General features: G+C 31.6%; 1 protein-coding gene across 1 annotated transcript in view; it reads right to left on the bottom strand.

Moving 5' to 3' along the window:
* Positions 1-15,721, bottom strand: part of LOC110992109 — a 54,086-nt gene that overhangs the window by 22,010 nt on the left and 16,355 nt on the right. Inside the window, exon 2 of the mRNA XM_045629322.1 lies at positions 11,532-11,701. Coding sequence (XP_045485278.1) covers positions 11,532-11,701 — 170 coding nt within the window. The remainder of the gene's footprint in view (positions 1-11,531; positions 11,702-15,721) is intronic.

Genomic DNA, 15,721 nt, shown 5'->3' with positions numbered 1-15,721 from the left:
TTATTTCGCATTAAATATTTTACCGCAATATAAAAATTTTCTCCAATATTAAACTTCAGATCTATGAATAATTTCTTGGCACTAAGTCCCCTGTGTAATGGCCTATCAACATTTTATTTGAGGGCCAGTTTAGAATTTTTAAGGAGATAATAAAATGTAACGAGTTTCGTGAGGAGAATATCCTCAAAGCACCTGAGACTTCTCGTATTAGGTCTAACCGATGTTGCTTTAATATTATACCAATAAAAGTTATATTAAGAGGCATACACATAACTCTTTATTCATAAATATCCCTTAATCCTCTGTCACCTCTTGTATATCATTGTCTCTAAATAACAAACAAAATTCCGCTCTTTTCCTATTCGGGCTGAAGTTTATAAAATAAAATAAAACTAAGGTATTAAACCGGTACCATTTTAAGTACAGAAAAAAATGTTTTCGTAAATTCAAAGACCAATTCTTAAAAGGCCGGCAACACACTCGCGGGTCCTCTTTGTATTGAGAGTGTCCAAGGGCGGCGGTATCACTTAACATCAGATGAGCCTCCTGCCCGTTTGATTAAACCCTAGAATAAAGTTTGGGTCGTAATTTTTACAAAGGTCTACGAGTTATTGCCATATAAAAAGATTACCATTCCTATTCTAAGATAAAAATAATAGAAATCACAGTAACATATATCTTACTGACTTAGCCCACGTTTTATTAAAACAAAAGCTTTTAGACTTTTGACCTTTTTAATTAGTCAGTGAAATTTTGAATAAAATATAAATATAGAATATTTAGCACAAACTTAGGCTGTTTTTATACTAATACTAGCCGACCCCGCCCGCTTCGCTGGTCGAATTATTCATCATTTTAATTTTTTTTATTCATATTTTCTTTTGCTTATTTTGTTATTTTTTTTTATTTATATTTTTTTTACTTTTTTTGTTAAATTTTTTTTCTGAAATTTACAATATTTTCCAAAGAAGAGTCAAATTCACTTAAAATAAAATTTATTGATATAATAAATTATTATTATTATAAAAATAAATGTTGATGAACAACAAAACAAAGAATAAATGGAAAAATTATCCAATAGAAATGGTCCGATTCATGGAGAAATGAGTATTAATCTTCCTCCATCTCACATTCGACGACTCGTCGCTCGTAAGTTGAGTTTCCCGGGACGTAAAACATACTCGTTAACACGTTAACATAGCGGAGTTGAAACTGAAAACTCGAAATTCAAACGGCGAGTAATTTTGACCGACATCAAAGCGCTGACCATACTGGCAGACCGCGCGAACCATCAGCACCTTCAAAAAGTAAAAAAAAAATATTACTATATTAAGTTCCAGGCGGAACACAGTGACATGAGAAACCACAGAGAAAACTCACGCCAGTACAATCGGTGATAGGCAAATTTTCATTAATCACTAAAATTCTGCAGGGTAGTGATCAATGAGAATTTAACTTATACCTAACAACAATGATGTTCATGCAGGCCAATCGTATTCTTAAGAAGATCACCCATCAAAGTACTAACCACTCTAAAAGCTGCATAGATACCCAATCTATCGATATAATCGATCAACCGAATCATATGCCAGCTGCATAGCTATCACTACCGCACTTATATTAAATAATCTTATTATCCCCGCAATCCCTATTGGAAATAGAATTTCGTAAAATCCTATTTGAGATGATTTCTGCATGACAAATAAAAGATTACTACCAAATTTAAAGTCTATAGAGGTTACAGTTTGGAAATAGAAATTTCACAATTTAACACCCACTACCGCAATCTTTTTCGGCGGTGGGTTGTTGTAAAATCCGCTCTTAAATCATTTCTGCATCACATATAGACGACTCTAGCTAAATTTGGAGTCTGTAGGAGCTACGCCTAAATATAAAATAAAAAAAAATAAAAATTTTCATTGTTAAACCACCCCCGCAACCCCCTGTGGGATGAGCTACCATAAAATTCGTTCATAGTTAGTTCATTCCTACCAAGTTTCACATTTCTAAGTTCTATAGTTCCCGAGATTTCATGAGTAACTATAGAAATTGGAATTCTTAGCTGAATGTAAAAGAACATTATCCGTTTAGTAAACTCCGTTGCCATGGAAACAAAAGAATCAAGAGAAAACGCTTGCAATTAGCGGGATAAATGTTCATAAAAGTAAAACAGCAATAAAAAAATGAAGGAACGTTAGAATTCGAAAAATAAATAGCCATAAACCATCTAGGAAAATCGCATCGCATCGAATGGTGGTAGTTTCATGTCGATACGATCAGTGGTTTAGGCGTGATTGAGCCTCAAACGAAGACCATTTTCATTATATATATATATAGATAACAATATCATTAATTTATTTATCATGGAACAAACAGATACATCACTATAACGAAACAGGAAAAAATACAAATTAAATTTTAATTTTAATGGTGTACAAACATGACAGTACACGGAAAACCCAAGTAGACAATACAGTAATTTAACATTTCTTGAGAAATATTAAATAAAAATACCCGCTTGATCTCTCCTCAAGGAAGCTTAAAATCAGTTAAGAATTCAAAAAGGATTGGTTGTAAGATCTTCGGTAGCAATTTGTCTCTAATCTCTCGCCTTAATCTTGACGAGCCCAGATATCCAGAGCATGGAAAATGCAATCGGTCTTTGGGTCTCATTACCGTCGGAACTGGGCGTGTATTAATGAGCTCTAATACATATTAATGAGGTCTTATTAAGCACCCTTGAGTGAGCAATTTTCATAGATTTTGGGTGTTATGTCAGAGATAAGTGAATGACGTGTCAAGGGTTAGTTTAAAACGATACTAATCTCTATACCTAAATCTAAAACCTATATCTAAAACTCTTTATAGCTAAAGGAGGTATTGTGTAAGAGTGGGAACATATTCCGTTCGTACATATAACGTTTGCATACTTATTATCAGGTTTTTACTTCGCCCACCACTTCATATTGTTTGGCTGTGTATATCACTTAATAATAATTTCCAGAACTCATATAAAGCATATTTACAATAAAATTTCAGTTTATTAACTGAAATCTTAGACCGTAAATTTTCTTAGATTTGCTTTTGTCGTCGATGCTATTCAAACCCTTGACACCACGGGCGTAGTGAGAAGACTGAAATGGACAAAATCATTTGAACTAGTAAATTAGTGTAAGTGAACGTAAATACTAAGTGCAAAACGGTGGGTGATAAAATCAAACACAAGAATAGAGTGATAATAATAGATAATGTAATTAATCACACTTGGACACACAAATGGACGTTTTGATAAAAATCCTTTTTAGTAAATAAGGTTAAACTTAAATTACTTATTAAGTTAGACTAGATCGTAATATTCCATGATGTGATTTAAAAATAAAAAAACAAAATACATTTATTTAGAAACATATTAAGATCACCAAGGTATCACTTATTCCACGTCATTAAATTTGAACCTGTAGGCATCCCTACTCATCGGCAAAGAAGACAAAGAGTGTAGGCCGTCTGTCGCCTGTCTGCCGTCTTAGTGAAGACACATGGATAAAAAAATCAAAACTTAGCTAAGTATTATTGGTTAAAATACCTAACAAACTAAAAGTTAATATAAGTTTTAAATATAAGTTAGTTGAAGTATTACTAACATTATACAAAGTAAATTTATAATTAATAAATAAATTGTCAAGTTATATTGACACCTTATCGCTTGGAAGATATTGTCAAATTTTTCTCTTAACTTTAATTATAATTTAAAATTGAGGAATGCCACAGGTGGTACCTTCAATATTGGATTCGTCTATTTTGATTTCCGTACGCATTTCCATATCTTGAACTTGATGCAGTCTTTAAAGAAAGTTAGTAAATATATCTTAAGTTATTTAATTAGAACCTAATTTAGCCTGGGTTAGATTCCCTTCATATACACTTATGGATTTACATATTATTTTGAAATTAAATGTATCAAATATTTTTTTAAATATTTAATCTCACTATTATACATATAAGTACGTACAAAGTAAACTTTAATATATCGGCTTCAACTAACCCATATAAGCTTAATCTTTAAAGGAAGATAGTTTTGATTTTTACAGCATTAGGAAATATTTATTATTCTAGCGTAAAAATATGAAAGCGTATGAAAGTCAAGTTGATTACGCTGAATAACCCAACGGAAGTTTAAAACACTTGGAGGTTTAAAAATAAAGGTTGCCAGAAACAGGTTAAAGATAAAATAAAGCTGTGTAAAGATTAAAATACTATTAAGGAAGGAGGTCGTCTGAAATTGATGAGGACAAGCGGAATTAATCTCCTGATCATTTGTTTCTCTGGCAAAGCTCGGCGTCCATTTGTCGTCCAACTTTTACGATACCAATTTTGGCTTTAGAATAAAGTTTAGTATAAAAACATTGTATTTTAATTATAACACGAAGTCAGAATTTACTATTCAGTGTGACACAATTTAATTGAAGTTAGTGGATAATTTGTTTTTATAGCACTTACAAGCTTATTTAAGTAGGAAATAAATAATAAGTACTAAAAAGTTGCGCTGCCTGCAAACGCCATCTATTGCTGCAAATAGTTCTCTGGATTTTTTATTTTCCAAAAATTACAAATTGTTTCCTCTACTTTTTAGTATTTAAATTCTTAATTCTAACTACAATTGAACTACTCCAATCGAGTTAAGTTATGTAATAAATCCACGTTTTAAATTATTACACGTATTAAAGAAGTTTAATTTACATTAGTACTACATAAAAATATAAGATATAAAAGAAATAAAACTTTTTTAATCACGAATGTTATATGTAACCTTTTAGTAACCTTTATAGTACGTCCGTTATTGTAAGAAAAAAGTCACAGTTTTATTATATATGTCCGTCGTTCCAAGACTGAGCGTGTTCTAAGGTCCGGCCGCGCACCACCGCTTTGTGGAACCATCAGCCCACTGAAGTATTTCCAAACGAATTCGACTTAGGGTCCTTCAAGAAGAGAGCGTACCAAGTCTTGAATAGCTGGCAATGAACTTGCAAGCCTTTTGGCAATGTGAGTGTCCATGGGCGGCGGGGCGGTATCGCTTAATATCGTGTGAATGTGAGTAAAAAAAATATTATATACTTAAAACGTCTTAATATCCCGTACTGGAAAAATAATCCTAGAAAAAGCAACCAACGCAATAATTCAGTTTAATCTTAGTTTCATATCTAAGTACGCACTTTATCCGTTCATTTTCCGTAAATACGCGCTTATATCCACTTTGTGAACATTCGAGATAAAAATATATTGTATCATTTACCACAATAGCGTCTGTTTAAATCTTCATTGTAACAACGATTACAGTAATAGGTACGAAGCGTTTGTGCTAGAGTTAAGCTAAACTGGTAATTTAAACCGTTCTCAAAAAAAAGGAGGATGCTATTAATGTGACATATTATTTAATGACAACAAGTATTAGGTATTGAAGTGTATCTACGTTGCTCAATATATATATCTATATTCATTTAATTTATCATGGTTAAATTTAGTATGAGTTTTTCTTTTTATTTTAAAAATAAATGTTCTGTATATTATACATATTCCAAAAGTAAAAGGTTCACAATAATAATCAATGTTAATCTAATGTCTAATTTTATTGATGATTTAATTAAAACTACACAATTATTAAAAAGAAATTGTATGTATGTGAAATATTTTTCGTTATATAATTTAAATATTCGATAAAAGCTCTATTTTTATAAATAGACAGATCAAAAGATACATTAAGTTGCAAAAAAGGTCCGTGAGATACAGATACAATTGACATAGGTACAGATGGATGGTTATTCTCTCCCAGAATCAGCATCAAAGTAAGATGGAATGTGAATATTTTTGAGGAAAAAGAATGTGGAATAACACTCAAGAGTCTGCTTACAGTACTCAGGTGGTTTTGTGTGGTACAAGTTATAAGACACCATTCAGTGATAAAATAATTCCGGAAAAGATTTAAATTTTTAACAATATGCCTTTTATAATTCTAAAAGAAACTTCTTGCAGGCTTCAGTCTATTCAAGTCTTTCGCAGTAATATATCTATAGTGACAAATTTTCATTATTTAATGTATGACATTTGCCGTATCCATGTTTTTAGCAGATGAATGTATTTGATGATTATACTCCCAATTAATCCTATTAAAAATTTCCAATCTTAAATACTTATTAATCCATTGTGCGTATAGTCCAGGCTCCTTAAGCCAGTGCGTAAAGCAGGCTAATTAAGTCTTCACGGAGCGACCTCACTTCTCTGAGGATTTTTCTTCGTTGGGATGCCACAGCATTCAAGGACTAATTGGATGAGCTTACATATAATACTTCATTATAATCTTCTCCAGGCAAATTAGCTACAGCGGCTTATCTATATTAGCTGACTTAATTATCACGTACCCGAGATATTATAGCGTGGAACTTAGACAAGTATTTATCCCATGCGTGTGCAGCAATGTTGATATTACTTTTTAAACAATTTTTTTAATAAGTTAATTAAGTCTAAATTTTATTTGGTTGTACACTGCTCATTTTTCTTTCATTCTTCGTTTCATATTTCTCTTGTCTTTTATACCTAACTTTATCTCTAATCCTTTTTTTAGAAGAGTCAATATGTTTCACACAGAAAATATCTCTTTTTTAGATGCAGATTACTTTATTCACTATGAATAAATCACTTATAGCCTATCCCACACATTTACCTTGCCCTCAAAGGAAACGCAATCCTTCAAAGTATCTGACAGTAGATAAGTTAGCTTAGCGCAGCGATTTTTAACGTCAATTGCGAAATGTAATAGGGTTCTTCAATTTATACTGACTAATAGCAATTAACCCTTATCTGTCTATATTAATAATCCTTAAATATTCAACCAATGTCTTAATATTTTTTTTTATAGAACAGGGGGCAAATGAGCAGGAGGCTCAACTGATGTTAAGTGATACCGAGAATATTAATTAATATTAATATTAACATCAAATATTTATATATTTGATGTTCTCTGTATAAAGAGGTGAGATGAGATGAGAACTTGGAGAAACAGATTGTGGTTGTTAACACAGAAGCAAAAGATGACGTGATCGTTCATCCATTAGATGGACCGATCAAGTTAAAGATGGTCCACAAATCTGTACCTTTCCTTTTTTTTCTTTTCTTTCTTCCATTTCCTTCTTTTTGAACTGTCACTACATAAATCCCTTTACGAATATCCTTGCTTGATGATAAATAGCAAAAAAATATGTTAATTGGGTAAAATGATTCTGAATTCATTGCAACCATTAAATTAACTGGAGAGCATTATTAAAACAAAAAATAAAGTACTTTAAATAAAACAGCAAAAAATTATTTCAAAGTTGACGTACTCGTCAATTTAACAACCGCAAAAGCAGAGCTTTACATTTAAAACATTGGAATAACAAAAACTTTTATACCAAACCACAGAATAACAAGTGAATAAAAGATTGTGTTTTTTGAAATGCTTCGTTTTAAATTAATTTATTCTGTGAAGGAGATAGATGCACTTCTAAATTCAAATTACTCTTTTGCTATATTTGTAAAATTGAGGCGTAGCATTTCGTCCTGTAAATGTATGTTATAAATACACTTATATCAAATATGTAAAATGTTTTATCGAATATAAAATTAAATACACATGTTTATATAAAACTTCTTCTTCTAACTACTTCCCGCTTTGGCTTCGTATGCCTTGGATTCGTGTGTAGTTTTTGAGTTTAGGACTTATTAATATACAATATTTTTTGTAGTAATTATCGAGGTCTACAACTTCTTTTCTTTAAAAATGTCTTCGTTTGATGAATTTACTTAGTATATATATCCTACAATGAAAAGGTATTTTAATTTTTCTATAAACATTGACTCACAAATATTGTGGTTCTTTGGTAGGTATAATATTTTAATATTAGTCCAGTTGATCCAGAGATAACTATTTACAACCTCACAAAATTTACCTCTTTGTAATATAAGTATAGACACATTTATTTTCATACCAGGGAGAATAACCTTAAATACATGTAACGCATCACTGTATAACAATTTACTAACATATTAGACATAACCTATTGACCATAAAAGCTTGATATTATTGTAACAATTACTAAGGAATCAAAATAAATTGCCTTCGTAGTTTACGGTTATGAAAGTTCTTCCAATGAAACTGACTGATTTGAAATTCGATAATTTCAGTACTCAACTGTCATTGTGCAGAGTAATGATAATAACACACGACTGCAATGCAATCAATAATTTGCAGCATCGACAACAATTTGACATTTTGACAACCCTAATTACATACAACCAACTCCCAGGTAGAACACTATTCAGTTCCAAGCGCAGAGAAACGAGCCTGTTTCGGTACATTAACCAAATTGCCGGGGGCAGCCCTGCCGCGCAACGTTTCAAATAATGACGTGCTTCCGCAACTACACGCCTAGTTTTAGTTCTCGTGCTGTTAACTTTTCCACGTCATGAATTTACGACACAGACCAAAGGTGAAATGAATTTATATTTATGCATTTCCGCGTATAGGTCGAAATAAAAATAAAAATGATTCCACGCTCTGCTGAAGTTAAGTTAGTTACGTTAAACTTTAAGAGCTCTTATATATTTATAGGCGCAAGATAATTACGTCCTCGATTAGCTGAATTTTCCGCCTCTCTACATTTGAGTTTTAAAAATAGAACACGAAATATCAATTATAATTTGAATTTAATCACACATTTATATTTCGCTCAAGCTTTCAATTGTTCAACATCGCTTCCTTTTTTCATTATAACGATTTAATTTTATTAAATCTAAATCGAATAAAACACATAACAGTCGGATTACGCTCCGTCCTTTACACGACAAATCTTGCTTAAATAAAAATTTAATTAGGCAAGTGCCGCGAGCTAGGAAAGCGAATTGCAAATAAACGGGAATTAAGTACTGCGTCAAATATGATGAATGAAATTGCGAGATGTACTTGAGGTGTAATTGCTAAAGGATTCTGCAAGATTTTTCTCTTAGCACAACGATGTGTATTGTTCATAGTTCCAATATATTACATTGTCCTCAACAATATAAAAAAATATTTCTAAATAATATGCGCTTAAAACAATTGTTGGATATGTAATTCGTGAATTGTAGACCGGCTCTGTCTTGCCTATTAGTGACCAAAAGTACAACATAATTTTAATATTTTATATGTTTGCTACATGGGAGGTTCGTGGAATTTAATAAATATAAATAAAATTATTATTGCATGCTTATTTTGGACATGGTTGTTTAAAATCCGGAAATAAAAACACCATGTAAAATTTGACAAAAAAACTGCAAAAATAAAATTAAGCGATACTTTTAAACAATTTTCCCTTTTTATTACAAGAAAAATGCTTTTTCACTCCGGTCACGACTTTTGAAGGTTTGAGAAATCATTAAAAAGGCACGCGCCTTGGCTTTTGCGGGATTTTCACACACTGTTTACCGGGCGATGATCCGTTTCAACGACGCGGGAATTCTCGACTTTCGTAAATACGCGGTCTTATTTTCCCGTATATTATTTGGATTTTGTTTGCGTATTGTTGCGAAGAGCATAATAAAAGGGGGACATGGGATGTGTCAATATAAAGTCTGAACACTACACAGACTACTAGTCTGTGTAGTGTATGCCAACAATTCAAATTTAAACCGAAAACTTATTTTTGTTGGTTGTTTATTTACCAATTAAGGCATGACATTATGTTTTACATTACGCCACCACAGTATGTTTTATTATTAACGAATTAAATCTACTATATAGTTACTTCAATGTAACTTTAAGTTTTCTAATGAGTTTAAATGCAAATTCTCTCAGAGACGTCTACAAGGACGGAGTCCGTAGACTTTCGTAGCTTTATTGTGGCAATTAACAAAACGCATAGCACGTCGTTCTAATTGTTTAGAGTAAGATTTTGAGGACTGCCCTAGATATGTATCCCGTGTGTCAAAACCCAAAATACACCTTAGTCATACGGCCATATTTATCGCGAGATCTCGAGGTCGCTATACTACGGCGTGTGTGAGTAACTGTGCGCACATAAAAAATAACCATTAAGTATATTGCAAATATTTTCAAGCTAAATAAGAACATTATACAAATGACACTTGTTTACATAATTGTAATGCTAATCCGACTGAGTCAGGTACAAAAGAGGTGTTTTCACATTTACATAAACATCGCAAACGCTTTTTGACACGACTTGAATATGTTAATTTATAAAGTCCTCTTAAAGTAAATAAATTACACGTGGGCTACACTAACAAAGATAAGGTATCTGTTGTTCATTTTGAACTTGTTAATTTATATTCGCACATTTGCTAGAGGTGGGCTAGAGTTTTTGAATGATTTTTTTACCGCATGGTTCTTATATTTCTATGTGCACTTGATCAATGCCGAGTGTAAAATCCGGTTTCATCTTGGTGGTACGAACGTACAACGTGGTACGAAAATATTTTTCTTGTCCTATAAATTGTTATCACTGAAAGAGACGAAGAAAATTAAATACATTCCATTAAAGAGCAACGAAGTCTACATATTATTTAGATTTATTTAGTTCATCTAACATTTTGCAAATTTTACAGATTCTTGTTATTTACATTTATTTATACCGCAGTGAATATTGACCTACCACAAAGAACGGTCCACTGGCCATTGTTACTCAAACTTAACTTAAAATAATAAGCATTGAGTATATACCGCTCCTCGATATACCCTCAACACAAATCAGCACACAATTGTCAGTCGTATGGATAAGGATAAAATTAATAAGGAAACAATGAGAAAGGTAAGACTGATAATATAATAACTAATTCTTAGTATAATAGAATAGTTCACAATACGCACACAATACTCACTAAAAAGATATAAAATCGAGAGCGTAACTTGTAACTGAAATTGGCTAAAATGTAATCAACTTCAAGTGCGTCTAGCATAACCGAAGCGAAATCAAAAATAAGAGTGACGTTCGGCCGATTTAAAATATTATGCATCATCCACATCAACATTTATTAAATAAATATATATCGAACACCTACAGAGTTAAAAACGACATATTATAGTGCTTGATTATGATTATGTTATCCCTTTCTAACTCAGTAAATAAACTCTTGAAAAGCATTTACCGTACCAACTAGTCAAAATTCCTTCGAAATTTCAACTGCCGGCGTCTTTTTGTTTGAAACTTGAAGCTTAACCAAGTTCATTAGAAACTTATACATCTGACCCTAGCTACTTAAGTTCCACTGAGTTTGTAATATTACCTTCAAGTTTCTGCATAAAATGTTATAAAGTTTTACATTCTATATTTACCTACCGTTTAATAATTTAAATGTCCAAGACGCCATTGAAGGCTTGATTTTGATTTAAAAACAAAAAATATATTTCACAAAAAAAAATCAATTTAATAATGAAGATACAAACACTTTATATTTGTGCATATCGCGTAACATATCCACAATATGCCGCAAAGAATGTATTTACTTACTTCTTGAAACGTATATCTAAAGATTTCATGTTTTCCCCTGTACCACTTCACCGAATGCAGGGCTGGATCGTCTGGCTGTCGCATATATTGGCAGCGTAGTTCTGCGTCTATCCTAGGGTCAGCCCAGCGAGGCACATCGAGCTGTGTGATCGTGTGGCACATGGTACGAGCTGAAAAAAAAGATTACTAAATTATTTATTTTTGTATAAAAATTGTATTTGAAAACTTATGAAATGAAATAGATAACATTTTGTATTATGTAATTATATATTACATAATATATAATATATTATATATTATTAATATACAATATTAATATATTGTATATTTCGGACATATTTTAATGCTATTCAGTCGTTAATATTGTTGAAAATATCAACATAATATACAATTTTATGATGATTTCTTTATCATACAAACGCTGATTTATAAATCATTACATACATCGTATCATTACATCATAAATGAATTAATGTGTAGAATTTTCTAATATTCTCAAAAACATACAATATGCCCCAAAATTGTTTATTGACGTTGGATAAATGTTTGTCTTGATTATATTGGGCTATGGCTACGAGGACAGTTCGCTTAGAATCATACGTTTATGATATACGACTTTGTATTTACCTATACAAACCCGACCATGTCATAAACATAAACCCATAAATACATACTATAAACTGTTTGAATACGTTCCTCGCATCAATAAAAGAACAGTTGATTCAATCCGTTGTTCGAGATACGTAAGATTGAGGCAAGAACAAACAATATTAGGGGCTTAAGACAAACAAGACGGAATTTGGATCTCGCCGTATTCTCGAGTATATTGCCGAATACAAAACTTGATTTATCGAATGGCAATTGTTTATTGAGCTGGCAACTTCGTTGGATCGGGATTGCCAATCAGTATGGAATAGGGTGCGATTATCGAACGTGCGTTTCTGTTTTGTGTCTGTAATCATCTTGGAGAAAGGATTTTATAAATTATTTTTCAGCTTGAGATACATAGGCTATATGCCTAAGTATTTTATACTGCTTTCGAAGCTTTGTTGGTTATTGTCTTGCATGTTAAACTTGTTATATGTGTGATGATGATTTGCACGAAACAAAGTTTGATATTATATGTACATAGATCTGTATTCTCATTAAAAACATACATGTCAGCAAGAGAAAAAAAAAAAAACAAATAAAGGGCAAATCAGGCAGCCGTCGCGACATACGCTAATACTGTCCATATCAAAGTCAATACCGTAAACCATAGCAGGCGTATTCGGAACAGGTCCACTGCTAGTATTCCCATATGGGCGCAAAACTTAAAAAACTTAAAAAAAAGTAAGATTTTGATTTGAAAGCTTTACCACTTATAGCAAATTTAAATATACAATAAAAATAAAACACAGACCACAACAGACATCTCCTATAGCACTTTATCTGAAAAATTGATGCCTGGCCTGCGTTTAATATTTCTTTTGTTCAATACTTTATAGATTTCTGATATTTTTGTAATTGAAAAAGTACAACTATATTTTATATGTATAAAATAATTATAAATTCAATTGCATCGGTCTATCGTATGAAAATAGTTCTATGAAAGGTTTTCTATGAAATGTGTTCATTACAGAAGCGCAGTTTATTATCACAAAGAGTGAGCAATACCTTTCTTATGAAACTGAGTGGTTTTTACGGCCCGTTCCCCGCAGGCACAAGATGACAATGGTTGACCCACATTTTCACACAAAACACGTATCTAGCGAGTTTTCTAATTCACTTCAATTCAACCAGTAACTCGCTCAAGTGTTTTATCTATATTTACTGAAACATATACCAGAAAGGGTAAATTTACAAAAATCCACATGGGTGTTATTTTTTATGTACAACGGATAATAGACTCGTCTACATATAAGCTTCCTTACTAACACCAAGAAACAAACAGCTAACAAGAAGAATCGATTACTTAATTACGAAAAAATTTATTAAAGATTTCTTTCTTTTTGTGACTATTACTATTGAGGTTTATTAGTTATAATATTTTCATTGTTCAGTTTTTATTGTTCACGTTAGCATTATAAAAAAGCTTAATATCACCCATTAATATAATTTGTTTGGAGAAGTCAGGCACTGTTCTGTACCTGTCTTAATGCTTATTTGGAATGTCGTGACAATCCACCATGCCAAGCCCATATCTCAATGTGCCATTCACATAGAGCTGGTAGACTTGGTTTAATTTACAATATTATTGTGTAGTAAAACCAAAGGCAGCATAAAATTTGAAATAAGAGATAGGCTTATTTTTGCCTCTCTCGCGATTACCATACAAATGTCTCCTTATCCTTAATAATTCGGGGACAAGACTCTTGACATTTAAATCGTCACAAACTGTCAGAAATATGATTGTGCAATTTCACTCTGAATTTTGTTACCTCGCTAAGGTTTCAAAAATATTTAGGTTAGTAATCAAGTAGATTTAACATAATAACTATCAATTTTCAATTTTTTTATAGAACATGGGGCAAACGCTCACCTGATGTTTAGTGATACCACCGCGTCAATGCCAGAGCGCTCGCGAGTTCGTTGCAGGCCTTTTAAGAATTGATACGCTCTTTTCTTGAAGGACCCTATGTCAAATTCATACTTATTTGTACATAAGATATTAATATACGTAAAATGCAATAAATGGAGTGAAACGAGAAGCTTTATCGTACAGATTTCTTAAACGTAAAGTTAAAGAAATAATATTATTATTAAGATATAATATATCACAAAATATATAATCGAATAATACTAACTACGAGTGAGAAATGTAGAAATTACTGCTTAAATACAACACCAGCACAGATAATATTTTTAAACTTTATCCACTCTTTTGTACGTGGGTACTACAGTTACCAAAAAACAGTATGGCCTTATTCGTACGTGGTAACTACAGTACCCAAAACGAAGAGTTTAAGAAAATGCCATCTAGTTCAAACTGACCTAAGAAATAAACGTTTTTATCGACGTAGAACGATAGCTTACGAAATAGTGTATCCAATTAACAACAGATGGCAATGAAATATGAAGAGTTCTTTGTACAAAAAAAATTCCTGATAATCCACGTAATCCAAATTATATAAAATTTAGACGACTCACCTTTCATCTTAATATCAGAGCCGAATCTCGGTGCAAAAACAAAAATGTTTCTTTCAAAAATATCCATTATAAAAACTTGACACCTTAATAAAAGAGAAAAAATTAGATGCTCATGATTCCCACCGACGTAATAATACATTCGCTCGGGTTCACGTGATAAATTTTAATATAGACCCGTTTATAAATGGTGCCGCGTGAAAAACATTAGTTAATGTACGCAGAACGGTAATTCTATGGAGAGTACGCTTGTATTTTTCAAGATTTTTCTCTCGCATTTCTGCATAACAAATGAATAGGATTTTTGGGCGCTGAGCGTGAATATTACTTTTCGATAAGAAACGTTAATCTTATTTTATATATTATAAAATTACTACAGCACATAAATGTTAAGAAACTTTGTTACGTACTCCACCACTATATGGAATCATCAACCCGTTTAGATAATCCTTGATTTGGGTCCTTGATAAAAACAAACACTTTCTAAAAGGACGGTAACACACTCGCGACTCTGGTAGTTGCTATAAAAATATATGAAGTCTACCTCCGCGGCTACGTTTAAATCTAGTTCTGACATGCAATATAAGCTCTGAATAGTGTAAAATTATGTAAACACTTTACGAAGTCATAGTTAAATATTGCGAAGTCAAATTAAATTATTTTATATTTTTGCGAAATTATCTAAGTGTAGCTTTGAAACTGTGGTTTATAAATATGTATTTATAGTGTTTTTTTTTTCGCCCATGGCGCAGGCTATATTCGTAGCACGCGCACTTTGTAGTATTTTTTCGATACCAAATTAGATATAAATTAAAAATTAGATAGAATTACAAAAATCTTATAAATGTTAATTTTAATTATTAAAAGTTATTTATTATATTTAAATTTAATTATCACTAAATCTGAATTTTAATGACTAAATCTTATTCAAAGATTGTGGGTGTTTATATTTTATAACAAAAATTAAAAATTTTAAACCAAACTTGATATATTTTACCTTAATTTCATTTTAATTCAATAAGCGTTGGTATCGGTATATAGGCAAAAAGGCACGATGACGTATC

Source organism: Pieris rapae, chromosome 8 (genome assembly GCF_905147795.1).
Source record: "Pieris rapae chromosome 8, ilPieRapa1.1, whole genome shotgun sequence".
Lineage (NCBI taxonomy): Eukaryota > Metazoa > Arthropoda > Insecta > Lepidoptera > Pieridae > Pieris > Pieris rapae.
Note: the sequence above shows the minus strand (reverse complement) of the source record. Positions and strands in the feature narration are given on the sequence as shown.